Below are 27508 nucleotides of genomic sequence, written 5' to 3' on the forward strand. Positions count from 1 at the left end.
AAATTTGAACAAAAAGTTGATGGAATGTGAATGGCTCTTGCTATTTGCAAAGATTCTCAGAACCTCATTCATAAGAAAAAAATGTAAATTAAAACTACACTAACACACGCAAAAAACTTGTATAGAATCTCATAACAGCTTTAATCCTAATATAGTAGTAATATCTGCAGCAGACACATTCCAAGACCCCCAGTGGTTGCCTGAAACCAGAAACAGTACTGAACCCTTATATGTACTATGATTTTTCCTCTACATGCATAACTATGGTTAAGTTTAATTTATAAATTAGGCACAGTAAGAGATTAACAACAATAACTAATAATAAAATAGAACAACTATAACAATACTGTAATAAAAGGTATGTGAATGTGGGGTCTTTTTCTCAGAACATCTTACTATATTTTACTCACCCTCCTTGTGATGATGGGAGATGATAACGTGAGAGGTAGTGAGGTGAAGGATACAGGCGTTGTGATGTAGTGTTAGGACCTTCTGACCATGTATCAAACGGAGGATCACCTTGCTTTTTTTTTTTTTTATCTCCTGCTTTTCTTATACAAATTGTACTTTAGGGAAACTAAATAATTGATGTGGGGAACTTCCTTTTTTATTGTATTTCAACTAATAAAACAAAAAGGAATGACTGCTTTGAATATCACCTTTTTGCAGCCCTTAAGGTAGCGGATCTACTAGACAAAGATCATTAATGGTCGCTAATATCACAAAAAGAGAGGCAGCTGGGCATTGTATAGCTCTTAATGGAAGTACACAGCATTGCCTATGAAGTAGCCAAAAAAAAAAAAAATTCGGTCAGTCTTATCAAGTCTCTAGATCTCATTACCATTGTGTGTAAATAGGGCACAGAGAAACAGTAATTGTCATCATAGGAATGCAGTCAGCAAAATCCAGATAGTGGGAAACTACAAGATAAACAACCAGTTTATTTAAAAACAACAAAAAAAATTATAAGGAAATTTTTTTTTAAAGAGAAGAGAATGTACATGTAGATTAAAATTAATTTAAAAGGCACAGCAATCAATCACCATATATGCAGCTATTTGATAACTGGTTTTCACAGCAGCTGGTATAACAGGTGCTTAATACATATCATTGCTTATGCATACAGATGGGCATACATGGCCTTTTCCCCACTAACTGCTGAAGTTGAAATAACATGTTGCTTTTTTCTGCCTAATTTCAAATTACAAACTCTAGCCTTTGTGATTAGATACATATTTAAAAGCAAATAAAATATGATTTCCATTACTCATTATTGTTCTATTACCATTTTGCTAATGTGGTTGAAGCTAGATTTGATAGATTTTATTATCTTTACTCAAAGTCTCTATTCTATTCTCTGTTCTAGAGTTAGATGCTTTTAACTGCCAAAACTTAATCGGTCATTTATTTCAGATAGCAGAACTTGTAGCAACTGAATTTTTTGACCAAGGAGACAGAGAGAGAAAAGAACTCAACATAGAGCCTGCTGTAAGTCTGAGACTTTGTTGGTAGGAATTATTTCAATATATCTGTGAGTGTGGACTTCTTAACACTTTTATGAGATCTTTCCTTGAGAATACAATTTCTTTTCATTTTATTTTTTAAAGCATTTTTCTTATTAAAAGAATTTTATGTGTTTATTACAGAAAATATAAGCAAATAAAAGAAGACTCTTTGGTTCATCATATTGTACCTACTTTTTTTGTAATTTGTTTTTTCTATTTAAATTTAAATCATAAGCTACGTTTCATTCTGACAAATGGTCTTATGTTTATTATTTCTAGTGATTATCTGAAATAGATGCAGCCATAGTCTATCCACTACCTTTGGGGTAATGTTTGCAGTGTTCACTATTACCAGTAGCACTTTGATAAACATCTATGTTGCTAAGTGTTTCTGTGCCATTTTTCATTATCTTGTTAGGATAAATTCCCAGAATTGCTGTGTTGAAGGGCACAGATTTTTAAAGGTTTTTGATACTGCCTTGTTCACATAGAGTTTGGATCTCACAGACATGAAGAAGACCCTTCTCAAACCATCTCTAGGTTTTGGAATGAGTTTTTCCTGAAAATGAAGCACGGTCATTTTTTTTTAATTCAAATGGACATTTATTGAGCCCATATTAAATGGGACATGGTTATGACCCCCTTTCTGTGTGTACAGTTTCATCCACTCTGCTCTTTAGTCTCAGCTGGGCACATCTTCTGTCTCACTAGTCTTTCACAATTAGCTCAGTGTCCTATAATGTAATGGTAGGCTCGTTCAGAAGCTCAGAATCTTCTTAGAAAGTCGTGGGTAGCAGAGTAATGGTAACAGCTAATGGAGAATTTGCTTCATTTTAAACAAGTACTGTGACAGACTCATTGCTTCCCATGGGAGTTCTGGGCTTGTCTGGTGCTCCAGCCATGACCTCCTGGGAATAAGCAGAATGACATCTGCATAATCGTCACTAAGAAGGCTCTCTGTGTGGATTGAATTGTAATCAGCTGTGGCCTGAGTGGCTTCCCCCACAAAGCTGAGGGTGTTTGATTCCACATCAATAGACAATTCAAAGCCTGTGTGTTCTCCAAATACACGTCAGTGGTCAACTCTAGGGCAGTGGTTGACTCTAGGTCGGTGGTCAGCTCTAGGTCAGTGGTTGACTCTAGAGTAGTGATGAATTCCAAGGGTAGTGTGGGAAAAGTCAGCCAGGATGAACAAGACAGAGAGAATCAGGGCCTTTCTGAGCACAGTGCTGGCAGGGAATGCAGGAGGCTGGCAAAGGAAGGAGACAAGCAGGTATCAGGCCTTCATCAGCTAACCTGGTGATTCATGTTTTCGAGCCAACTTGCATTGTGTTCTTTAAGTAAATGCAGATATGTGTGTTGTGTGTGTGTGTGTGTGTGTGTGTGTTTCTGTGTTTGTGTTTTCAGGATCTGATGAACAGGGAGAAGAAAAACAAAATCCCAAGTATGCAAGTTGGATTCATAGATGCCATCTGCTTGCAACTATATGAGGTATTTATACAAAAACACTAGACTTGCTAAACTTAGACTGTGTTATGAATTAAAACCTCAAGTAAATTGAAGCGATTAACACTAGGCCTTTTTCTTTTTTTTCTTTTTCTTTTTTTGCTGATGAACATGCTGTTTGCATTGAACAAGGAACACATTTTATATTTGATTTTTTTCAAAAATGTTAATTCATCAATGTGTGACTGTTGAGTGCCCACTGTGTGCTAGACTAGCAAATTGGTGTAGGAACACTTAAAAGAATTATATGCCAGTGCTACCTTAAGGAGGTATACTGTGCATACATTATGTCAGCATATTCTTCTAAGTTTAGGCCTCAATAAAGAAAAAAAAGTATCCAACTTTTTCTCATCTTATAGTGTAGTTTTCATATTGTCAAGGAAATTTTTATAATGATGAAAAGAAGGTAACTGGAAAAATATTACAGGGTCCCATTTCCTTGCACCTACTGGCTTGGAGTTTTTATTTTTTAGGTAAAGATATTCTCCCTAAAACATCTGGTTTACTAGTTTAGATGTTCATGCCCAAAATACAGAAAGCAGACACTATCCTTGTTTTTAAAAGTTTGAATAGGAAACTGTCTTCAGTTTTAATTATTTGGGAAGACAGCATTTATCATAGAGTTATCATAGAATGTCAAAACTCAAACCCTAGAATCTTCTAATCCAGACATTTTCACAATTCAGTGATGGTTTAATCTTACATTTCATATGTGTGCAAGGGTTTATTTCATTTGAATCTGATGTTAAATTCTATGTAATATTGATTTGTACTTTTACTACATTTATTTATAAGTATTATATTATAGAAGTAATAACATTCTCACCATAGAAAAGTCAGAGAATTATAATTCTACTACTCAGACACTACTGTTAATATATCACTGTATATGCTTTATGACATTTTCATATTTTTTACTTAAATTTGCTTTTTGTAATTCATATTACATCATAATGTATTTTTTGTTTTATTTCTTTAACACTTATTTATTTTTGAGGGACAGAGCGTGAGTGGGGGAGAGGCAGAGAGAGAGGGGGACATAGAATCTGATGCAGGCTCCAGGCTCTGAGCTGTCAACAGAGCCCGATGCGGGGCTTGAACTCAGGAACCGTGAGATCACGACCTGAGCTGAAGTCGGACACTTAACTGACTGAGCCACCCAGGCGCCCCTTCATCATAATGTACTTTTAAAGCCTGCAAAATAGTAACATAATATACCTAACCCTGTTGTTGAGTATTTATGTTATTTTCAGAGTTTCTCTATTTCAAAGAAAACTGCAGTGAACATTCTTGTATCTAAATATGTATGGCATTATAGTTGGTAAAGAATAATACCATGCAGAATTATAAATCAATCTTTATTATAATCTTGAATACAAGTGTATTTAAATACATTGTATAAAACTATTTTATAGAAAACACAAAACAGGGTGCCTGAGTGGCTCAGGCTGTGTCCACACACTTGTGAAAACCCCAGCAGTGGGTCTGCTTCTGAAATGAGTGTGAGATGTGACTCTTTGAAATAGGCCTGGGAAGAGGGCTTATTTCCTCGCTGCTTTCTAGTTTGCTTTCTTTTTCTTCTTTAGGCCTTGACCCACGTTTCTGAGGACTGTTTCCCTTTGCTGGATGGCTGCAGGAAGAACAGGCAAAAATGGCAGGCTCTTGCAGAACAGCAGGAGAAAATGCTGATTAATGGGGAAAGCAGCCAGGCCAAGCGGAACTGAGTGGCCTATTCAAGCAGAGTTGAAGTTTACAGATGGTGTATTCTGCAGTATGTCTAGTTTTGCCACACACTGTACAGATTTAGTGTATACTTTGCCACTGCTGTATTTTTATTTTTGCACAACTTTTAAGAACATAGCATGAAATGTTTTTAGGGGACTATTAGATATTTTCTGTATATTTGTTTTATGCCACTGATCTGAGATTATCAATGATACCCACTCTTAGCACATGGATAAGAGCGCTGTTTGTGATACTTTGTGTACTGCAAAGTGCAAGTTGAATTCTTGCACTGAGATTGTTTTGTTATTCGTTGTTTTGGGGGTTTTGTTTTTTGTTTTTTGGGGTTTTTTTGCTTGGGGATTTTAAATAATTGTTTTTGGGTTTTCTGAATTATCAATCTTGTAAAGAATGTTTGGAATCTTTTTTTTCTCAAAAATAGGCTAGAAGAAAATTGAATGTATTCTGTGACATTTAAAACTTTCAAAAGATAAAGTGTTGTTGGCTGAGTGGATTTTAAGGTGAAAAGATACTATTGGTCAGCAATGTTTTGCATTAACAAAAAAAGCTAAAACTCTGAAACAGATGGAAAGTACTAGAAGGCAGTATTGCAAAGAAAAGGTATTGTTTAATTGATTTGCTGTTTTTGTTAGTGAGCAGGAAGCAGGAAGGGGAGAACTCTTTCATTTCACATACATTTTATCCAGAGACTACCCATAAAATCTGACCCATCTGATGGAAAGCAGGGGAAACCTTAGGAGAAGACACTGATTTCACTGACTTCACGGTCACTGACTTTACTGAGGGATGAATGTGATCGAGAAATGGAATGGCCGTATCTGTCAGTGAAGGGAAACATTCTGTTGGAAGACTCTTATGAGTCAGTGAGTGTTTTGAACATTGAACTTCCTTTTTTAAATAACTTGTTTTTCTTACAAACCATAGTTTATAAGTGAACAGTTTAAGTCTCAACAGAAAATTGAGGAAAAAAAAGTGATAACTGGAACACTGACCTGAGGTGAGATATGACTGCAGATAAAAGGTAAAATGAACCATTATTTTTCTTTGTCAAAGTATAGAGAATAGTTTTAATTATATAAACAGCAAAGGGCCATCCTTGATATCGGGGCCAAAATTAAATTGAGGGAGCACTGTAAGATAAGAAAGCTTAGGCCTGAATAAACTTAAGAGTATTGAGTTTGCAGTTGAGAAACTGCCCAATTTCAGTTTATAGGACTAGTCAATTAGAATCACAGAAGTTTGGCTACGTATGCTAATTGTTGACCCTGAGCTTATAGTTGTTGGTATTCACTTCATTTAGCTTTTAGTACATTTACAAAATGTTAACATTGTCTTAGATTTGAGCCCTTTTGAATGGATTCCCATTGAACACGTGTGCCATAAATACACATTTATTCAGTACTGGAGAAGTAGATAATGAATTGAACAACTGGTTCAAGAAAGGAAAATATGTTCCAAATACGTGGAAATGTTTGGACTGGGACAGAGTAGGAAGAGAAATATTTGTCTGAATTGTTAACCACCCCCCTTCCCAAAAAACAGGTTCTGAGTTTTTAGCTATCATTAAACTGGATAGCAAATCTCTTGGGGCCATGGTTCAGCATTCTGAAACACCTTTTTTTTCTCTAAACTGCCTAAAATTCAACTTATTCATTAAGTTTTTAAAATTCTGAGAGTGTATCTTACATAATGTGACTTACTTCTTACCATTCAGGTAAAAAAAAAAAAAAGGGCAAAACAAATTGTATTGCCATTCCTTTGTACTGGTAAAGGCTAGTATAGAATGTTATCAGCTGTTTGTTTCCATATGTATTATTGTTGTAATACTTGTATTTTCAGGATGTTATTCGATTTTTATTTGATGTCATATGGGTGAGATCTATAAGATTGCCTCTTGGTGGCACTGGTGTGTAAATTACACAGGCTGTTACTAAAATAACATATCTATATACTGGTATCCCCCTATGCATGCATACATAATTCCTTAGTATAGAAAAATTGTTTAAAGAATAGCAGTCTTTAATGACCTTTACATCATACACATTGTGATTTAGCAGTTATGCTAAAATCTGTAATCATATACTTTAGTAGTTTGTTTAGCTCCATCTAATCTATGCCACTGAGATGTATGGAGGTGTTGTATGTGTGTCATTTTAACAAGCAAGAAGATATATTTAGATTAGAAATTGGTTTACCTTTAGACAGTGGTTTATTTTACTTTACTAGTTTAGCAATTTTAAAGAAGTTGGGTAGTACCATGCCTATTTTGTTGTTGGAAGTTTTAGTTCTTATAAGAAGAGTACTTCTTTAGGACCAGTTAGTTGGTGCAAATAATTTTTAATTTTTAGGAAAATCATTCCATACATAGATTAATATCTGGTACAGGGGCAAAATCAAAGCTTTAGTTCTTACGTGAATATTTTTCCCAGTATCTTCTCAAGTGGGAATATATATATATATATATACACACACATAGTGGGAATATATATATATATATATATATAGTCCTCCCTCATCCTGCTCTATATTTCTGTTACCCATAACTAGCAAGAAGTTATTCTTTTTCTGGATTAAAGTAGTTTTGTGATAGTTATAACTGAATGACATACCATTTCATTTCAATTTTTAGCTCCAAAAGTCCCCACTATTATACTAAGTTGTTAAAAAAATCTCTATAAAATTGTCTGGCCTTCTATTTTTCACAAGACTGGCCCTTGCCAGTCGCAGTCCTGTGTGAACTTGTGTAAGTCACTTAACCTCTGTGTGCCTGAACACATTGGGCTGTTAAAGGAGTTATGTTTGGGTGAAGCCTTTGTCTTCAAGGAGAATGTCACAGAGGGCAGCTACTGTGTAAGCCCTAGTGGGTCTTGGAGACCAGTGTCAGAAGTGGGATATTGGGCTACAGAGCATGGTATCTCATTCCACATGTCATTTCCTGTTTTGAAGATTGAAAACAAGACAATACATTTATTTGGCTTCTCATGTGCATCACCAGTGACTGTGAGATTTTGAGCACCTTGCCTCAAGGTACAAACTCTGGACAGTGGTGTTGTCACCACTGATCTCTTAATCATAAAGAATACTTTCCTTCAATAAGAGTACTGAGATAAGAAAGTGTATGAAAATATATTGGAAATACTGGGTTCTGGGAGGAAACTGGTCACAGATGTATTCTTGCCTAGCAGTGGAAGTGCCTTTATTTTTAGCATAGAGCACAAATGTTAGACCTACTCCAGTTTGACTTTCAGTTTTCCTGTGTTTTCCACCAGATTTTACTCCTAACACTTTATAGGTCATCACAAGCAGTGCTCTTGTTTTGTTTTGCTTTGTTTTGTTTACAAGAGTGATTTTAAGAAGAGAGGAGGAAAAGGTGTAATTGCTGTCCTCTCCTGTGAACAACTGTAGTTAAAATGAGGTGGTATAATTTAACGTCTCAGTATTAGACATGCAACGGTCCACCTTTTATCGAGTCCCTGCGACATGTCAGGCACTGTGTTCAGCCAAAGAGACAGAGCAGTGACCTCAAGGAGCTCACAGTCTGCAGGAAGTGCTGGATAAGAGACTTACCAGCTTCTGATCCTGCCAATTGAACATGAAAATATAGGGTACGTTATATCACTTTCATTTTCATCTATAAAATACATATTATACAGTTTTCTGAGGAACTTCTCCCGCCCCGCCCCTGCACCCTCCCCCTCAAGGATCTTCTTTACCTGGAACTTACTAAGAATCTGTCCGTGAACATCCTGCCTTCTAACAAGTATGGATCATTTAGCCTGTTGATAGCTTAAAGAACACCTTAAGTAAGGAGTCATGTATTCTACTATATAGGTTTTTTTCCCATTTGCTAGCCAGGTAGAGCTTACTCAGAGTTCTCTTAGATTGTTAAATTGTGCACAGTTTTGGACCCCTTCTGCTCCACCACAGAGAGCAAGGAAGAAAGTATTAAAGCTCACTTGGCCCTTCCATATGCTTCTCAAAAGCCTATGTAAACATGTCTTAATAAATGTCATTGAAAGCAGTGTAAATAGTTGAAAATATAAATTTCTATTACGGTTTAAGAAAAGAAAACCTTATGGATCATCACTAGCCACTGTTAATATCTATTTGTATTCTTATACCTTTTTCAATATATTTGAACAAATATATAGTTTCTGGCACTATTTTTGTACTAGGATAAAGGAGTTACTGTGTATATTATGTTTAGCTTTAAAGTCCTTTTAAATAATTGTGACTGTTGATTTCTTGTCTTTCCTCTCCCCACCATGAGAACCATGTCAGATGACTCTTCCATGACAAAATCACTTTAAAGGAACACTTCCCTACCTGTGATCCCTATAAAATCAAGAGATGGTCAGAGTGATCTGTTGTGCAAACTCTTCACCTGTCAGTTGTTTACTCATTTTGCTATGCTTTGTAAGAATAAAAAGAAGAATGAATAAGTAGGTATGACTACTGTGTGATTATTAGGGGAATTTTAGGCAGGGAGGATGGGTCCAATGCTTTGAGAGACTGTAGGCAAGCTAGCCTTTGGTCATATTAGCTGAGAAAATGTGGTTTAATCAAACCCTTTCCTTAGTCAAGACTCCTCTCAGTAATAGTCTTCTTTTTATTAACATCCTTTGCTACCAATTTGAAGGCAACATTTTCCATACTTCCTGTGCTTCAAGTCGGTAACAGCTCTCCGGAGGGTGATGATTACCTGCTTACTGTTGCATAAGGAGCTAAGACTTAGGAGTTAAATACTTGACAAATGGCGTGAGCTAGATTCGAGCCTAGACCTGTCTGGTTTCAAAGCAGGTATTTATTCCATTTAGTTCTTTCTCTGAATTTTAATTGTAAAAGTTCCAAAATCCATTCTTAGTGGATCAAATGGGCTATCTACAAGCTTTAGAGAGAAGATTTACCTCACCCAGCAGGTTTGGTTTTGTTTGGGTTTTTACTGTTAATTTTCCTATAGTTCATCTGAATAGCTAATGTCCCACCTTCACAAAATCCCAGATACCACCCTGTTTCAGTACTGCTAATGTAGAGGTGTGAGGGTATAATTAAATTCAGAATATCTGATTCATTATTTAGTTTTGCTAATATGACAAGCCCTAGACAAGTCCTCTTCATGTGGGACATAATATCTAGGCTATACCTAATTCACAAAACTAAAGACAAAAATAAAATGAAAGCTCATGTAAAATAATAGTTTAGATTTTCTGACCAGTAGGGGGCATGAGAGTTTCTGTTTTATTTAAAGTACTCCTCCCCTACTGGGTACAATGAATAAAACTGCTTTTTTTTTTTTTTTAATTTTTAAAAATGTTTATTTATTTTTGAGAGAGAGAGCATGAGCAGGGAGAGGGGCAGAGAGAGAATCCCAAGCAGGCTCTACACTGACAGTGCAGAGCCTGAAATGGAGTGTGAGATCATGACCTTAGCTGAAATCAAGTCAGACACTTAACCGACTGAGCCACCCAGGAGCCCCTAAATTTTTTTATTCTAATGTTTATTTATTTGTGAGAGAGAGAGAAGAGACAGCATGAGCCAAGAAGGGGCAGAGAGATGACACAGAATCTGAAGCAGGCTCTAGGCTCTGAGCTGTCAGCACAGAGCCCAACGTGGGGCTTAAACTCACTCATGAACCGTGAGATCACAACCTGAGCTGAAGTCGAACACTTAACAGACTGAGCCACCCAAACTGCTTTTTAAAATATTTTTACTAGCTAAAGAAAAACAAAATGGAAATAATCAATAGAGAATTAATTCTTGGTTACTGCTCTTTGTTCAGTGATCATTTCATCAAGATGTCCTCCAAACAATAACTGATCATCTGAAGGCTCTGAATGATACTCAATATTCCATCCACGGAGACAGCATCCCATTTTGCAGAAAACGAAAGCTGTATGACAATTCTCTTCAACTCACATTCTTGCTATTAACTGTGCTGCCTTCTCAGCAAACCGGGATTCCTATGTTTGATATATGCAAGTGTCACAATATGATTTTTTATTTTTAAGGCACATGACATTAAATTCACAGAAACTCTTTGAACTTGCAGAGAATATTCTCTGATTTTAAGCTATGTTCAGCCTTGGCAAACAAACAAAAACTATGTTTCCTGTTCGCAAACCACTTCTTCAAAATAAATATGCACAAAAGGTATGAATGGACTCCAAATAATTATTTGAAACCAAAAGAAATCTGATGAATTATATGCATGATTTCTCTCTGGCTTGCCTTATTTTAAGTGTGTGTGTGTGTGTGTGTGTGTGTAAAATATACAGGAACTAAGTTGACTTTCTCAATCATCTAACAGCAATCTCAATGGCACTTTTTAGGATTCTTCTTTCTAAATCACCATGTAAGGGACAAGATTGCATGGCCAGACAGTGGGGGACAGCAGGGGGGGAAGCAATAAACGTAGACTGCCACAATAGCTTTCAACCTTAATATCCCCAACATTGATTACTTTTAAAGCCATATTTCACTTCATATCACTATTTCCCCTTACCCAACAGGAGTGTTTTAGGCTTTATCTGACATATTCCTGTATGTCTGTCTAGCATATTACTGTAAGAAATAAGCTTCTCCTTTTACCAATCAGCTCTCTGAAATTCAGGAATTCTCTGGTCTCACTGATCTGCATAACCCAAGGAAGAAAGGCATAAAACATGGTTAATGACTGCTTCAGCTACAACTGCTTGCTCTGCTCACATGTGCTCATGCTCTCTCTCTCCCCCTCTCTCTCCCCTCATTCACACAAGCCAATAGGAGTAGTTTCTAAGAGTGCTCTACTGAGTCTGTTAGAATAAGTTACAGATTTCTTGGGAGATGAAGGGACGATTATGTCCTACATTATTTCCTCTTTCTTGAAACCTCTGTTTCTCTTTTTTCTATTCTAGCTCCATCCCCTTGGCCTTCAAACATATTTGATTCTCCTGTGCCCTAAGACACCTTGAATCACACAGCCCTCCTAACCTACCAGCATCTCTGCATCTTCCTTGTACTTTGAAGGTACTCAACAAATACTGAGTGAAAGAACAGATTTCCATAATTTTCCACCTGACATAAAATTGATATTTTTATAAAGAAACAGGAAGGTAATTCCACTGAAGGGAAACAAAAATCAATATAGTGTTTTTAGACATTCTCAGCTGGACAAGAGCTAAAATTTAACATGAAAAAACAAGCTGAATAAAACAGTATCTTAGGAAAAAATACTTGTTTCCTGCTGTGAAAAATATGTTAGCTACCAGACTTTCATCAATAAATTGATAACCATTGGTGGCATTACTCCCGGTGGGAATTGTACCATATTGCTACAAAGCTAAAGTCATAAAGGCTAGAGGCCAACGGTCTTATGGAGGAGAAAGGATTTGCACTTAAAAATAAATAAGCAAACAAAAGTCAACCAAAGATGTTCCTTCATTCACTCACAAACATTTCATTCTCAACCCAAGCAGGGGTAAACTAAAAGGCCTGGCCTCACAGAGCTTCTAGTCCAATGGAAGCTACACACAAGGGACAATGATCTCCGGTCTGTGCATTGACGGTGGGAAGTAGAGGTACTTAATTCAAACTTGAGGGTTCACAGTTGGCTTCCTTCGGAGTATGATATCTGGTTCAGCCAAGTGAAAAGGGAGAAGAACATTCCAGGCAGAAGAAACAGTATGTGTGTAGACCTAGAGGTAGCTGACTAGGGAACTTGAAAGTTTTCCCGCCATTTATTTATTTATTTATTTATTTATTTATTTATTTATTTAAATACTTACTGGTTTTATAGTTATGAATGATGAAGATTAAAACTATTTATAAAGTATTGGTATGATGTATAGATCTTTATAAATGTATAAAATAAAGCAAATGTGCTTCAACAAATGTATGTTTGAACTCTTAAGAAAGAGAAATCGCCAGAGGCCAAAATAAAGCCAATTAAAAATCAAATGAGTAAGCATGTGAACTGATACTTTGTCAGGCCAAGGAATATTTGCAGATATATATAATGAAGGGTATTTAATGCCCATGCAAGCAGGCAACAGGGTAAATGGGTAATGGTTCTCCAAGAAAAGCTGAAACTTTTGAAAGAACTGAATTGAAGCAATTCACAATGCCTGAAGTCAGAAGCCACAAGAGTAGCATCAGATCCCCATGAAATTCAGACAATAGAGTTCTTTGATTGAGGCTGTTGGGAGGAATCAATTTCTTACTCTTGTCTTTCCAAATGAAGGAACACCTCTAAAATGACACTTTTAGCCTCTTGTTCCACCTCTAACTCAACTCAGTCAAATACCCGACTGGAGGGTCATAGACATCAGTCCACACCCCTTAAGTGGGTGAAGTAAATCTAATAAAAAGCAGTGAATGCTGGAAATTTGTTTCTTTTCCTTACCTTTCGAACCCAATATAATCCAATGTAAGTTGGAAATCCTAGGTAAAAATGTCTGGTGATGTGGCCTGTTTCAAGATCTAGCTTGCTAAAGGGGTGGGGTTTCAGGCAGGGAATGTAACTTAGCAAACCCATTTAACCATAACATGTTCTCCAACCTATATGTGTTCTTCAAACACCTTATTTACCTAACTATCTCTGCAAAGCTCCACACCAGCCAGCATCACATGGTTTTCTCAGAGTGCTATGCCTATCTCCTGTAAGGTCTTTCTAGACTGTCATTCTACAATATCAGTGGGCCACTTCAGTCAATAGCCTCTCCTGCTTCTGACCAATGTGGTAAATCTGCGCTTTCCTGAGTCTGTCCATCTGCTGTTTGAGGGACATAATGTACAAGTCAGAGCATTCTTCTTACTTATGTGCTAGTGGCTGTATAGAAGGCAGGAGCGAGCCAACATTGAATGAGATCCCAGGAATGCAGTGATTACAGCCTAAAGACTTGAAGAAAAGCATAGTTGTAAGGTATGTTGTTCTATTTTGTGTTATAAAATTCTGAAAGGTAAATTTAACATGACCAGAAATTATCGTTCGTATTTTTCTTCTGCCTATTCTAAGACTTGCATTTATGATGATCATCACCTGATGACCATCAGCTCACTGGCAGCCAGTATTCATAAGCAGCACAATGGATGTGGCATCGTCAGAAGTAATAATATAACCAATATAAATAAATGGTATTAGGGAACTGCAAAAACAAGAAGATACTATTTTCACACCAACAGGTTCTAAAGTGCCACAACATTGTGAGTATAACAGAGTTGCTCTTTTTTTCTCTCAGTGGAAATTATGAAATTAGGGAGGAGGAGCACATTTGACAATGCAACATACAAGAAAATTGTTCCTGAACCTGAATAAGAAGAGATGGTACCTAGACACTGCTAGTGTGAACTGATTTTCACATGCGCTGCCTGGACAATGAAAAATGTAAACATCGCTTCTGTACCCAATCTTCTAAATTTTTCATTGAAACTTTTAATTGTGTTAGCCTCCTATTGCTGGTGTAAGAAATTACCAGAAATGCATGCACTTAAAACTTATTATCTTACAGTTCAGGAGATCCGAAGTCTAAAATGTGTTAGCACCGTTGCATTCCTTCTAAAGGCCATTTCTCTGCCCTTTTGAGCTTTTAGAGACTGCATGCATTGCTTACATCGTAGCCTCTTCCTCCATCTTCAAAAAGTAATGTAAATTCTGACTCTATTCCTTTTAGGAAAGCAAACATTTATATGATAAAATAGATTTTATGGGGCTTTTGAAAGATGTAAACAAAATGTGTTAACTGCCTAGCACAAAAAGTACACAAGTGGGAGACTGAGAGACATGGTTATTGTTACTATTTTCATGATGATGATAATGATGAAAGATTTCTATCCCAGAAGTTAAAATCTTAAGAAGAAAAAACTGACTACTGAAAGCACATCCAGAATGAGTTAAACTTAGATTGTACTTTGCCATTTACCAAGCTCATTCACACACATGATCTTATCTCATCTTACCCGCAATTCTGTGACACAGGCATTATTTTCATTCCTGATTTTATGATGAAACTGAGTCTTGAAAACTCAGTTGCTTCACCACTTGTAGTATGCATTTTGCCACTTGAACCCAAGACTCCCCCCATCAAATCTGCTATACTTTTCATTACAAAATAGTTCTGCTCTCTAACAGTTCCAAATGCTCAGGTGTTTATTATGTAAATCAGTAATTTTCAAAGCCGGGTTCTGGGCCAGCAGCATCAGCATCAGCATCACCCGTTAAAAATGCAGATGCTCAGGCACCATGCCTGAAGTGCTGAGGGTCAGGATGGGCAAGATGAGTTTTGTATTAGCCCTCCAGGTTATTCTGATGTACTCTAAAGCTTGAGAACCACTGATCTAAAATATTGCTCTCTTCTTCTAACTGCTTACAACCCCGAGATTAAAGCCACACAAAGCTATGTAAAAAATGATTCAGTGATTAAATTGACACTTTTATTAGAATCCTAGAAGCTTGAAGAGCAAACTCATTGAAAACTTTGTTCTAATTATTTGGATTTTTCACCTCAACAAAAGTACAACATTTTCTGTCTGTGTATGAAAGAGAAAAGTAAAGACCTGGGGGCTTTAAGATTGAATTTCAATAGGGACAGAAGTAGGATAATAATGATGGCTTCCATTCATTTATTAATCTATTGATGGACAGTTGGGCTGCTTCCATAGTTTGGCTATTGTAAATAATGATGCAATAAACATCAGGGTGCATGTATCCCTTCAAATTAGTGTTTTTGTATTCTTTGGGTAAATACCCAGTAGTGCAAATTCCTGGATCCTAGGGTAGTTCTATTTTTAACCTTTTGAGGAACCTCCATACTGTCTTCCACAGTGGCTGTACTGGTTTGTGCTCCCAGCAGTGAACAAGGGTTCCTTTTTCTCCACATCCTCACCAACACTTGTTTCTTGAGTTTTTTATTTTAGCCATTCTGACAGGTGTAAGGTGATAATTTGCATTTCCCTGACGATGAGTGATGTTGAGAGCATCTTCTCATGTATCTGTTGGCAATCTGTAGCTCTTCTTTGGAGATATGTTTGTTCATGTCTCTTGCTCATTTTTTAATTGAACTATTTGCTTTTTGGGTGTTGAGTTTTATAAGGTTTTTAGATATTTTGATTACTTCTCCTTTATTGGATATGTCATTTGCAAATATTTTCTCCTATTCAGTAGGTTGTCTTTTAGTTTAGTCTTTTGTTTTCCTTTGCTGTGCAGAAGCTTTTTATTTTGATGTGATATATATATATATATATATATATATATATATATATATATATACACACACACACAATGGAATCTTATTCAACCATAAAAAGAATGAAATCTTGCCATTTGCAAAAACATGGATGGATCTAGAGTATAATGCTAAGCAAAATAAGCCAGTCAGAGAAAGACAAATACCATATGAGTTCACTCATATGTGGAATTTAAGAAACAAAACAAATGAACAAAGGGGAAAAAGAGACAAACCAAAAAAACAGACTCTTAACTGTAGAAGACAAGCAGATGGTTATGAAAGGAGTGTGGTATGAGGGATGAGTCAAATAGGTAAAGGGGATTAAGACACATTGATTTCGATGAGCACTGAGTAATATACAGAACTGCTGAATCACCATACTATACTAATACTGAACCTAATGTAACTCTGTATGTTAACTACACTGGAATTAAAAATTTTAAAAATATGTTGTGGGGTGCATACATACATACATAAAATGATGGTTTCCAGAATTTCCTCTCCTATATTATCTATGATTGCTTAAGCAGGACCTTGAAAGATTAGTCTATTATCAGTCCTCCTCCTCTTCCTCATTGATCATATGCTTTGAGAACACTTAATTGCAACAGGCCAGAATGACGAGATTACGTCCTCTCACAGTTGGAACAAAGACAAATTGTATGTGGCATGCCACAGGCCGAGAGGGGCAAAGGGAGAGCTGACATTTTATATGTTATAAATACTGCTTACTCGTAGTTCATCAAATTATTTCTAGATCTGGGAGTAAGGGCAAAGGCTCTCATTCTGATTTACCGTCTATGTCCTGATGGGTTGAATCAATATCCAGGAGCAATTTGGGAGGGCAAAGATCCCTGCAGGTTGCCACACCAGAGGTTTATTAGCAGAAGCTAGGGATCAATCAAGCTTTGAAAGAGGCCCTGGAGAAGACTTGCAAAAAGCATCCCTCAGGTAAAGCAGTCTGCTCCAAGGCTACCATGGAGAGTAAGCATTTCAAAGGAGATTTAGAAGAGAAGGTGAGGCTAGCAGTGCTTTCATCAGAAGCCCAGATCTAGGGTAAGGTTGGTTCTCTGCTCAGCATTAGGCTTTCCTTGTCCCTCTAGTTTGGAGCCTCTTCAAAACCTGGGGTATACTCCACATGAGAATGGGGTTATTCCAACTCTTCAGGGAAAGAACTCTACCATGGCCAGGGAAGAGACCCTGGCATCCATCCTGTCATAGGTACAGTGAAACATCTTTCTGCAGAGCCCTGCACCTTAGTTGGCCCCCAAGAGCCACGAAGCCTGTGTCCTGGGCACAATTGGCAGGTGATTTCATGCCTAAAGAGGACTTTTCTATAGAATCACCAGAGGACAATTCCCTGCAGCATAGCAAGGCCTTCTAGTGGGGTAGAGGGAAGGAGGCGAACATTTATTGAGCAGTAACTATGTGCTAGACCTTTTCCATACACTAACTCATTTTATTCTTACAACAATCTCATTTAGTAGATAATTTTATCCCCATTTTTCAGACCAGAAAACAAGACAGGAAGTTAGGTTACTTACTCAAAGTCACACAGCTTGCAGGTGGCACAGCCAGAATATGAACTCGGGTCTGGCTTCAAAGTCCCTGCTCTCCTCACTACAGTGCTATCACAGCAGAAGGAGCCCAATGAGCTCACCACCTGTCTCTGAGCAAAGGGCACTTCAGGCCTTCCTGTGTGGCTGTTTCCAACAGATCAATGGAGGTCACAGTGTAGACATCACCTGTGCCATCTTTGTTGGCCCACAGACATACATCCTAATTATGTTGTCCTGAGGGAGGATCATTATGCACTTTTCCTACCACTGAACAAGGAGAGGGGGATCAAAGGGCAGCTGAGTCCTCACGGATGATCCCTATTTATTGTACCTATTCCTCTTTCTCCATCCAAAAACCTCTTTCCTCCATGTTACCCCCATACATCCCAATTAAACAGAAAGCCATCATCAATTTTTTTGCTATCTCTTACAAGAGGAAAAAAAAGGCTAAGGAAAACATTTTATTGCAAAGGCCAAACAGCATTTGCTGCAATCTGCTTATTTCAGCACAATCCTCTAAGTGCTGTTTTATTTGCCCTAAACAAGCTTGATATACAACACAGTCATAACCTTAATGATATTTCAGCCAGTTAATCATTCATTAGGCTAAGTCAGAACAGTCTTCTGCAAAGTTTGTATTCCCATTTTCAGGTCGGCCAAACTGACCTCTTTTAGAACAGACTGCTTTCTTCTTGAAATATATAATGTATTATTCCCAAGTGGAGATTTTAACTATCATGGAATAGTGCGGTATTTACTGATACTTCACTCTGTATTCGCCAACTACAATTATATCCTTCATTTTACAAGCTGTTTGCCAGGACAATTCCATGACAGAATCCATTCTTCCATACTAGGGCAAGGTTCCTTGGAAGCACTAACTTAGGGGTGCTAATTGCCAGGCAGAGCAAACAATCTGGAATGGAATAGGAGAAGAGCATTTGTAGACAGCCCAGGGTATTTTTGCCATGGCCTAGATAGATGTAGGAAGGAACACTTACTCTCATCTTTGTAAGCTGATTTTACTGTGGCCATTTGGTCAGCAAATCTAAATTCGGAAATTCGCCTAAGGAATAAAAATGGGTATACACTGCAAGAGTGAGGCATCAGCCTCCGGGATACAATGTCTACTTACTAAGAACCATCATATGGCGCTCTGTCTTCAACGGGCAAAATATATGGGTCTGAGAAATAAGGAGTAAAGGTAAAAGTTGCCCTATTGCCACCACTTCCCACTCCAACTCTGGCCTCTATGAGTTAGGAAATCCTATTTCCCAAGAGGCCAATAGGCAAGGAAAGAAGTTACCATCCCGGCAGGAATAATTAACCCAGGGTAACAAAAGATAGGGTTGCTCTTACACCGTGGGAGCAGGAAGAAATATGTTTGGTACCCAGATTCATCCACTGGAGCATCTTTTAGTATTTCTTTGCCAAATTTCAGAAGAAAGTGGGTAAGTACAGCCACCACAGTGTGAGCCAGAGTCCTAGGCTTCTCAGGGAAAGCCCCTAAGGCAAGGCAAATCTAGAATGAGAAACAGAAGAGAGAGATTGTAAATTCTCATTTGTGACCCCAAGGATAGCTGCCCTCCTGGGGCTAAAAGTTCATCCCACTAACCTATTTTTCCTCAGAAAAAGAGACCAATCAGAATCCTAGAGGAGCTGTTCCCAGCTGAAGTAAATTTATTATATTAAGCAAGTTGACCCAAGCAGTGCAAGAGGTGGATTTTAGCGGATACAGTGGTGTACTGACAAGATTCATCTCCTACCAGAGCCACCTCCACCCGAACCCTGGCACACCAAGGCACACCAAGGCACAAGGCACTCACTGTCCAGGCTGTCCCCACTGTTGATTGCTGACAATGTCAGCTCACATCTGGGCCAATAAATTGTCCCAGGCTGAAGGTCAAGGTTACACTCTCTCTCCAGGGGCAGCCTGCATCCTATCACTGGACAATGAGGGTTCGAACAAAGACCCAACCCCCTTGTCTGAGTGAGGTACAACTCTGAAGGGCTATTCCAGTTCCAGACTTCCTCAGAGGATTGGCCAAGGACTTTGCTGCTTTTGCATAGCAGACTAAGTTCCTCCCCCACCCCCCACCCCACCCACCCACACATCCAGTCCTGCTGCCTTCACTCACTCACAGGTGGTTACCCAAGAGCACTCCCCAATAAACTGCACTGAATTATCTGTCTTCAAGTCTGTTTTTCAGGGAACCCAACCTAAAATGAATGTGAATCGTGGCAATTCTTAAATGAAGGGATTATTGAAGGTTACTGTCTCCTTTTTGCATATCTGCATGTTCAGATTTTCAACAGTAAACATAAGTTATATCTGTAGTAAGAGTTACATATGCATACATACACACTGCATATATATAAAGTTTCTTAGAGTCTCTAAGTGCAGAGGAAAACAGCCATTTTGGTGTGACCTACAACATACAAAATGAAGAGAAGACATTTGGAGGGAAGAATATTTCATCACATTGTCATTTGAATTTGCAATTTTCTAGTTATTGGTGTGTTTGAATAAATATTTCATGTTCAATGACCAAAATGAAAAAAAAAAAGAGGAGACAAAACCAATACAAATAGATTAAATATATTAGTGAAAAAAATCTTGGTAACAGACAAAAGAAAACACCCTAGAAACAAATAATTCATTGAAACGGATTCAAAATATAAATATGTATAGTATTATAATTAAAGAAATTATAGTATTATATATAATATATACATTACATGATATTATTATATACACTATATTACATTATATTTATACCACTATATTGTATATATTATTATAATTAAAGGAATTAAATTGCTCTTTTAAAATTTTCCCATAAAGAAGAAAAAAAGATCTGTCAGGCTTAGATAGGTTTACAGTAAGTCTCATCAAATTTTTAGAGAAAAATAATTATTGATGAAAATGAGGTCTACAGCAATCTTATATACACTGGTTTAGGGAGATATACGACTCCGAAAAAGGTATTTGGTATTATTTTCCCTCATTTTTTAAATCCATTTTAAGGTGTGTGTGTGTTTTTTTTAAACTAAGTTTTAGATGCACATTTGGTCCTCCAGCAGCTTCTTAGGATGTTTATGAAATAATTTTTTTTACCAATAACTTTTTATTTATTCATTGGATTTTCCCAGGGTAAAAAGAGAAGGGGAAAGGGTCAGCATGTGTGTTACAAAACAATAGCAAATGGGAAAGGAAGTACCCAGTACAGCAAAATCAGCCACATAAACACCCCCCAGAGATGTAGTCACTAAAGACCAAGGGGGCTCAGTCTCCTGCAGTTCAGAAATGAGGGGAAGGGATCAGGGAAAGAACAGATAGGTACAAGCTTTCCTACCCCACCCCACCCCCATAAGTTCAAGATTTCACACAAAGCTTTGGTTTCTAGCAGTAAACATGCAGTTCATTAGTTCATCTCCTATTAAACAATCTTGTGGCCACTTTGACATATGTTTCTTGCACCTGCATAAAAGTTCCTGAGTGACTTGGATTATACATTCATCTTCCCTTCCTTGGCCTCCAGACCCTATTTCTACATGGAAGGCTCCCCTCATTGCTTCTGCTTCTCTCTACCCTAAGATTAGAGATTAAAGTAGGGTTGATCCATCCAAATACAAGTGTATTAGTATGAATCACATCAAGGAATGGTCTTGACACAGGATATTAGGAACGAGAAATGGAGTGTTTACAGCTTTTTCATGGTTTAAAGGTGTATGGGGGGGGGGGGCTTTTTGGGGGAGGGGGATAGGGTAGGAGTCAAGTTTTTAGGATAGAAGATCTTGCCCAAAATAGGAAATAGGGGAAGGAAACGCAAAAGAAAGGATGGTTCAAGACCACCACATTTTAAGACAGGTCACCAAGCTGTGTTCCAGATTCTTTTCCTGTGAAATAAAATTTTTGAGATGTGTATAACAGGAAAACATCTGTAGTCTATCCCAATATTCAGTTGATAGTTTGGATAGGCTAGAATTCAAAATTAGAAAAATAAGCAATAATCTTGTTCATATTTGGAAGGCAATGCTCTTTGATCATCTAACTTCCAGGATGCTGTTGAGAAATGTAAACCCATTATGGCTGTGATATGGATGTCACCTGTCCTTGCCATCTCACCCTATCCCCCCAAATCACAGCAATTTAGAAAATTCTTTCTTTTTCCCCACATACATGAAATTTCACTTTGTGCCTGAGTGTTGTCCCATTTTCACCCACTCTACTAAGCACTTGGTGAGCCTGTTCAACGTTGAAAATAATCAGCTTTAAATTTGGGGGATTTTCTTGTGACTTACCTGCCTTATGACTGATTTCCTGTCTTCTGTTTTCCATTTTCACATTCTGAACTTCTGTTTCTCAAATGTCATAACTCCTGGACTACTCCTCTAATTTCCTTATCTTTTCTTTGTATTTTTAATGTTTTCTGGGGTGTTCTTTTATCATCCAACTCTTTTATTAAGTATTTCATTTCTTCCATCATATTTTTAATTTCTAAGAGCTGTTTCTGGTTCTGTTTAATTTTCACGGCATCGTTTTTGTTCCAGAAAAACATATATTCTCTTACATCTCTGAAAATATTAATGATAGGTACAGTTCTATTTTTATTTTTGAGGTTTTATCCCTCCCACATATATATAAAATAATTTCATCCATTTATTTTGCTCTTTCTTTCATATTAGAGATTTCTTTTCTCAAATGTCTCCTTGATTAAATGTTCATTTTTAAAGGTCTATGACTAAAGTCCTGGTAAGCTTGTCAACTGTGAACTTCACTGTAGTGTGACCTAGGTGGGCCATATATTGGGGAAGGTGCAATGTCATTTTCTTTACATCTTTCTACGGACTGGTCAGATCCCCCAGAGAAGACTCTTCCAAAATCTTGTATAGAAAGCAAAGGCCTGGGGCGCCTGGGTGGCGCAGTCGGTTAAGCGTCCGACTTCAGCCAGGTCACGATCTCGCGGTCCGTGGGTTCGAGCCCCGCATCAGGCTCTGGGCTGATGGCTCAGAGCCTGGAGCCTGTTTCCGATTCTGTGTCTCCCTCTCTCTCTGCCCCTCCCCCGTTCATGCTCTGTCTCTCTCTGTCCCAAAAATAAGTAAATGTTGAAAAAAAAAAAAAAAAAAAGAAAGCAAAGGCCTGGCTTCCAGTGTTCTAAAAAGTGAATAAGGTGGATCTCTCAATATTTAAAAGGCACACATTCAATTAATCTTCCTATTTCTTTACAGCATCTGTGTCCTCAACTGTATCTACTTTTCCTCAGTCAAGTTCTGTTTTAGCTTCTCTGGAGAATAATTCTGCTGGGTGTGAGGGATAATTACTCATGGGTTATATAGAGAAGGTGATTTGAGAATTTCACTGCGTTTTAAAACACTTTCAATCAATTCACCATCTTTCAGCTAGCTCTTTTTATCCCATCTTCCAGAGATACCTATTATGGAGGCTTTCGTAGATTCTGCAGTATACATTAAGTTGGTCTGACCCCTCACCCTATCTTAGGTTTGGCTTTCCCAGTTCTACCAAGTAATTTACCATTCATCCATCTACTTTCCCGATTTAAAAATTTTATTGATACTGTCTCATCTTCTCTTTTCCCCATCACTGTGGATTTTTGCCTTCTTAAAAGCTTTAGTGAGATTTTAAAAGGAAATAAAAGTAGACACATGTATTAGGACTACTGTCTTTACTAGGAAATGTGACTTTAAAAAAAATGAAGATGCACAGAGTCTATTACTCAGTAATTTCACTTCTGGGTAAACTCTTGACATGTGTACCAGGAGAGATGTACAGAAATATTCATAGCAGTATTAACATATCAATAAAAAGTAACTCATGGATGAATCTTAAAAACATAATGGCTTGTTGTTTAAAAGTTACAGAAATATGTATACAGTATAAATTTGTTCAGTTGAAAAACATTAAAAAATCCTAAAAATGTATTGTCAGTTACTAGTATCTTTAATATAATAAAACCATTTAAAAAAGCAAAGCAATGATAAACATAAAAAAATCAAAGCAGTAGTTACCCTTGGTTGGAGAGAAACAGAGTTAAAGTTGGGAATGAAAATGAGCTTCAACAGTATTGGCAATTGTTAGAGTCCCCACAAGCAAACCCTGATATGAGAACTTAAGTGTAAGTAGCTTATTTTGGAAGGTTATCCCAGCAAATACTGGTAAGAGAGTAGAGAAGTAAGATGGGAAGGGAAGGAAAGGCAAAGAAAGGAAGTGAACACAGGGTAAGTTATACGCAGATTCTTACTGTGGACAACTGAGGCTCAGTATCATTGGGGACCTCTTGAAGACTGTATAGAATACAAGTCAAAGTCATCCTACCTGTGGGACAAAGAAGTTTAGATATCTAGCTCCCACCTCCCACCCATTATTAGTTGAGGTATGCTCCTGATGGTCTTAACTCCCCCTATGTCCAGCATGCCCTGCTTCTGGGGCTGAGCATCTTTCTTGACCAGAGGAAAGCCTGCAGACAAAGCATCTCAGGTGCTTAAAACAGAGAGCCATCAGTGCTTTTTGGGAATAGTGAGCACTGAGAGGGTAAGCCTGCCACAGTACTATTCTAGTTTTTCAACTAGGAGTGGCTAAAATGGGATTTATTTGGTTATTCTTCATACTATATATATGAAACGTATTCTTTCATATCAATGCTAATGTTAATTAAGAATATTAAGTAAACTTTTACATATGTCTTGAATTCCCATTTTCTTCTTTGGGCAATGTTTGTTAGAAATGTGAACTTCAAAATATGTTTCATTTTCACTGACCTTCTGCTCATTTGCAGTAATGGGGCCACAGATTCCCTGGTGTCATTGGGCCCTAATTCATTCTCTGAACAAGCTGGTCTTTCACTGAAGGAGGGCCATTGTAATTCAGTGTAAATATGGTCATTTATAAAGCAGCAGGAACTGATTTGCAAGAACTCTTCAGACAGTATATTTTAGGAGAGCAACATGGTGTGAAATTCAATTCAATTCATGTCTCTGTTTTTGTATTATATGGATAATTTTTACATAGTAAGATTTTGGCTTTAGGGGTTTTAGAACTCATATACCATTGGCTAAGACAAGTTTTTGGATTATAATTAACTCAAATCCCAATTATGCTATTCCAAGCAAGAATGGTTCTTTATAATCCTCTTTTCTGGGACCAGAATATTACAGTTCAGTTTCTTGAGCCAGATGCATTTTAGGCTGTGCTTATGGAGGAGGGCCATTTAACTGACCAAGACAATAATAGCTAACAACTGGATGTTTTATAGAATAATACATTGCTGTTGGACTCAAGGGGGAAACTTACTAATTTGTATTGGGTTACACAAATAGGCCAAAGGTGCTTAACTGATTTTAGAGAATTATCTCTGACAACTCAAAATCATTGGAGCCAACATCTCTCTATGAAATCAGTTACAGAGACAACAAAGTATTTATTGACTAAATTACCTTTCTAATACATCAGCTTAAAAAAAACTCTGAAAAGAGGTTTAAAAAAATCTCAGTGCCTACCATGACAGGCATAACTGTATTCTGTGGCACAAAGTTTGACTTAATCCACTAAGTGAAAACAATTTCCTCTAAGGCAGCTGAAGGGTAATAAAAACACTCTTTACAAAGGAAGTGACAATTATTAGCTTGAAGGTCCTTAGTTTTTCTCTGAACAAGACAGTCTCATCAGTCTACCTCTGAAAGCGAGTCTCTATTTACACTGAAAACAAACTGATCAGAAATTATGGAATGAGCTGTTTCAGAACAGCTCATAAAAAATGGACTCTATAGAGGTGGGGATGTAAGCAGAAGAGAGCAGTTGGTAACATGACATGTTTTAGGGGACATTTCTAACAGGAAAGTAAAATACACTGTGACTCCCTTTAATTTTACACATCAATCTAGCCTCAAGGCCTACCTGGTGAGGCAGACCAATTTAGTATTCCTTTTGTAACTGTAAATGCATCTCTTAAAATGAATTAGTCATTAGCTTTTGAAAAATTATTAAAAAAAATTTTTTTAATGTTTATTCATCTTTGAGAGACAGAGACAGAGCATGAGCGGGGAAGGGTCAGAGAGAGGGAGACACAGAATCTGAAGCAGGCTCCAGGCTCTGAGCTGTCAGCACAGAGGCCAACGCGGGGCTTGAACTCACGAACTGTGAGATCATGACCTGAGCCGAAGTCGGACGCTCAACCGACTGAGCCACCCAGGTGCCCGTCTTTTTTTTTTTTTTAAGTTTTATTTATTGAAGTGATCTCTACACCCAACATGGGACGCAAACTCATGACCCTGAGATCAAGAGTCATATGTTCTTCTGACTGAACCAGCCAACCTCCCTGAAGATTGTCTTTATTCTCCTTCATATCCAACCCCAGTAAATAAGTGGATGGATTGATGGGTGGATGGGTAGGTAGACGGACAGATGGATAACTAATTTAAGTTGGAAGGTTTGACCATATGACAGTACACAAAATACATTTCAAAAGGAGTTGTTAGACCCCAGAGCCTAAATTTAAACATAGGTATGAAAGATGATGGCAATGGAGAGAATTTTTTGAGGATTATTTCATTGGAAAGAGAGATGTACTGTGGGTGAACAATGATACAAGTTGTTTGCGGTGCACCTCATGACGATTACAGAATTCAGTAAGGATCTCCTGCACTAACCCTGTCTTCATCGAAAACTTTGAGATCTTGCCCATCATATTTTTTGCATTAGTATTTATTTTTTAAGTGTTTCACTAAAATATTGTTTATCTTGATTGCTGAGCTTTTTGGCATCCCCTTTACTTTTGCTCTTAAGGTGAGTGCCTTACTGGCTTCACCCTAGTCCCAGTCCTGATTGAGGGGGACCAGGTGATGATGTCTGACCGTCACCTGTGCCTCTAAAGCAGCCTATTACAGCAGGATAGAGGTCGATCGCCAAGGAAGGTACTACACCCTCCTCTCATAGTGGGTCAAAAGTGTGGGAATTCTAGGAACTAGATGAAAACTAATGGTAGGAATAGTAGCCTGGGGTCATTCAAAGAGGTATCCTGTCCAAGAGGATAGTCTGAGAGAATTGAGGGCGACCTCAGAGCTGGCAGGGCAGAAGCTGAGGGGCACTAAGAGTGACCCAACTGAAGGTAAGGCACTGCTACATCTGGAGAGTGAGACTGAGGTCTGCCTCTCTACCCTCCACTCTACTCTCTATCCCTAGAGGTGACAAAGCAAGGTTTAAGGCATACTCTCCCCAGAAGACTGCCGGCCTGCCTGTAGCCAAGCCCTAGAACAAAGGTAGGGTGTAGAAGAGAAGCCTTAACTTTGAACGAAGAGTAAAGTATTCTTAATATGTTAGACAAAACATTCCTAAAAACTGAATTAAAACTATAATTTTGATATTAAAGTGGCCTTAGGACTCAAGGCCCTGTTGCAAAACTCCAGGAGCATTATTCCCATTAGAATCTATTGGAGCTAAACTCCAGGAGACTCATTTACAAATATTACAGTGCAAATGGTGCCCCCTGGAGTTGTGTGACTTGGAGGCTGTGATAGAACATTTTATTACTTGAATAGGCAGGAAAAACAAGGGACTGCCTGGGTTTTTAAGCAAGCACAGGAAAAAACTTCTCCCAGTGAAAGATAAAGACAAAAATAAATTTGCATTTTAGTTGAACTCCGTAAATTGTGCTCTTTCAACTTATGGTTACAGAAGGATGAATAGAGGAATGAATGGATGAATAAACAAGCAGATTGTAAAAGGCCAATTTAAGTTATTGAAGAGCGTGATTCTATTTAAATTAATCTGTTTCTTTAACAGGGAGATGATTTAAGAAGCAAATTCCTATTGAAAAGGGTATAAACATTCATTGGGGGCAAATTTCAATGTCTGACTGCCTGATGTTATTTAGGGACTTTATCTGTATTTCAAAGGTTGGCCTTCCAGATAGATTAGCTTACTGAAAAGAGAAGCCTGTACCCTGATGCCCTTGTGAGATACTATACACATCTGGTA

At 37.6% G+C, this 27508-nt stretch overlaps 1 protein-coding gene and 2 long non-coding RNA genes across 14 annotated transcripts in view; 1 reads left to right on the plus strand and 2 right to left on the minus strand.

The window, feature by feature from the left end:
- LOC123593266 overlaps positions 1–522 on the minus strand; it is a 32463-nt gene extending 31941 nt beyond the window's left edge. For all 5 annotated transcript variants that reach the window (XR_006710226.1, XR_006710223.1, XR_006710227.1 and 2 more), the window contains exon 1: positions 411–522. This is a non-coding gene — a long non-coding RNA (uncharacterized LOC123593266). The remainder of the gene's footprint in view (positions 1–410) is intronic.
- The window catches only part of PDE5A (phosphodiesterase 5A), a 141021-nt gene extending 131822 nt beyond the window's left edge, over positions 1–9199 (plus strand). For all 7 annotated transcript variants that reach the window (XM_045468788.1, XM_045468760.1, XM_045468785.1 and 4 more), the window contains 3 exons: positions 1414–1488; positions 2913–2996; positions 4598–9199. In XM_045468788.1, the coding sequence (XP_045324744.1) occupies positions 1414–1488; positions 2913–2996; positions 4598–4735 (297 nt within the window). In that variant the 3' untranslated portion in view covers positions 4736–9199. The remainder of the gene's footprint in view (positions 1–1413; positions 1489–2912; positions 2997–4597) is intronic.
- A 4346-nt stretch (positions 9200–13545) lies between these two features.
- The window catches only part of LOC123593264, a 55607-nt gene continuing 41644 nt past the window's right edge, over positions 13546–27508 (minus strand). The window contains exons 3-5 of one of the 2 annotated variants that reach the window (XR_006710220.1): positions 21820–22092; positions 18874–19036; positions 13546–13629 (exon numbers count right to left, since the gene is read on the minus strand). This is a non-coding gene — a long non-coding RNA (uncharacterized LOC123593264). The remainder of the gene's footprint in view (positions 13630–18873; positions 19037–21819; positions 22093–27508) is intronic. The other variant, XR_006710221.1, reaches the window with a different exon arrangement.

This window comes from Leopardus geoffroyi, chromosome B1, assembly GCF_018350155.1.
Source record: "Leopardus geoffroyi isolate Oge1 chromosome B1, O.geoffroyi_Oge1_pat1.0, whole genome shotgun sequence".
NCBI lineage: Eukaryota > Metazoa > Chordata > Mammalia > Carnivora > Felidae > Leopardus > Leopardus geoffroyi.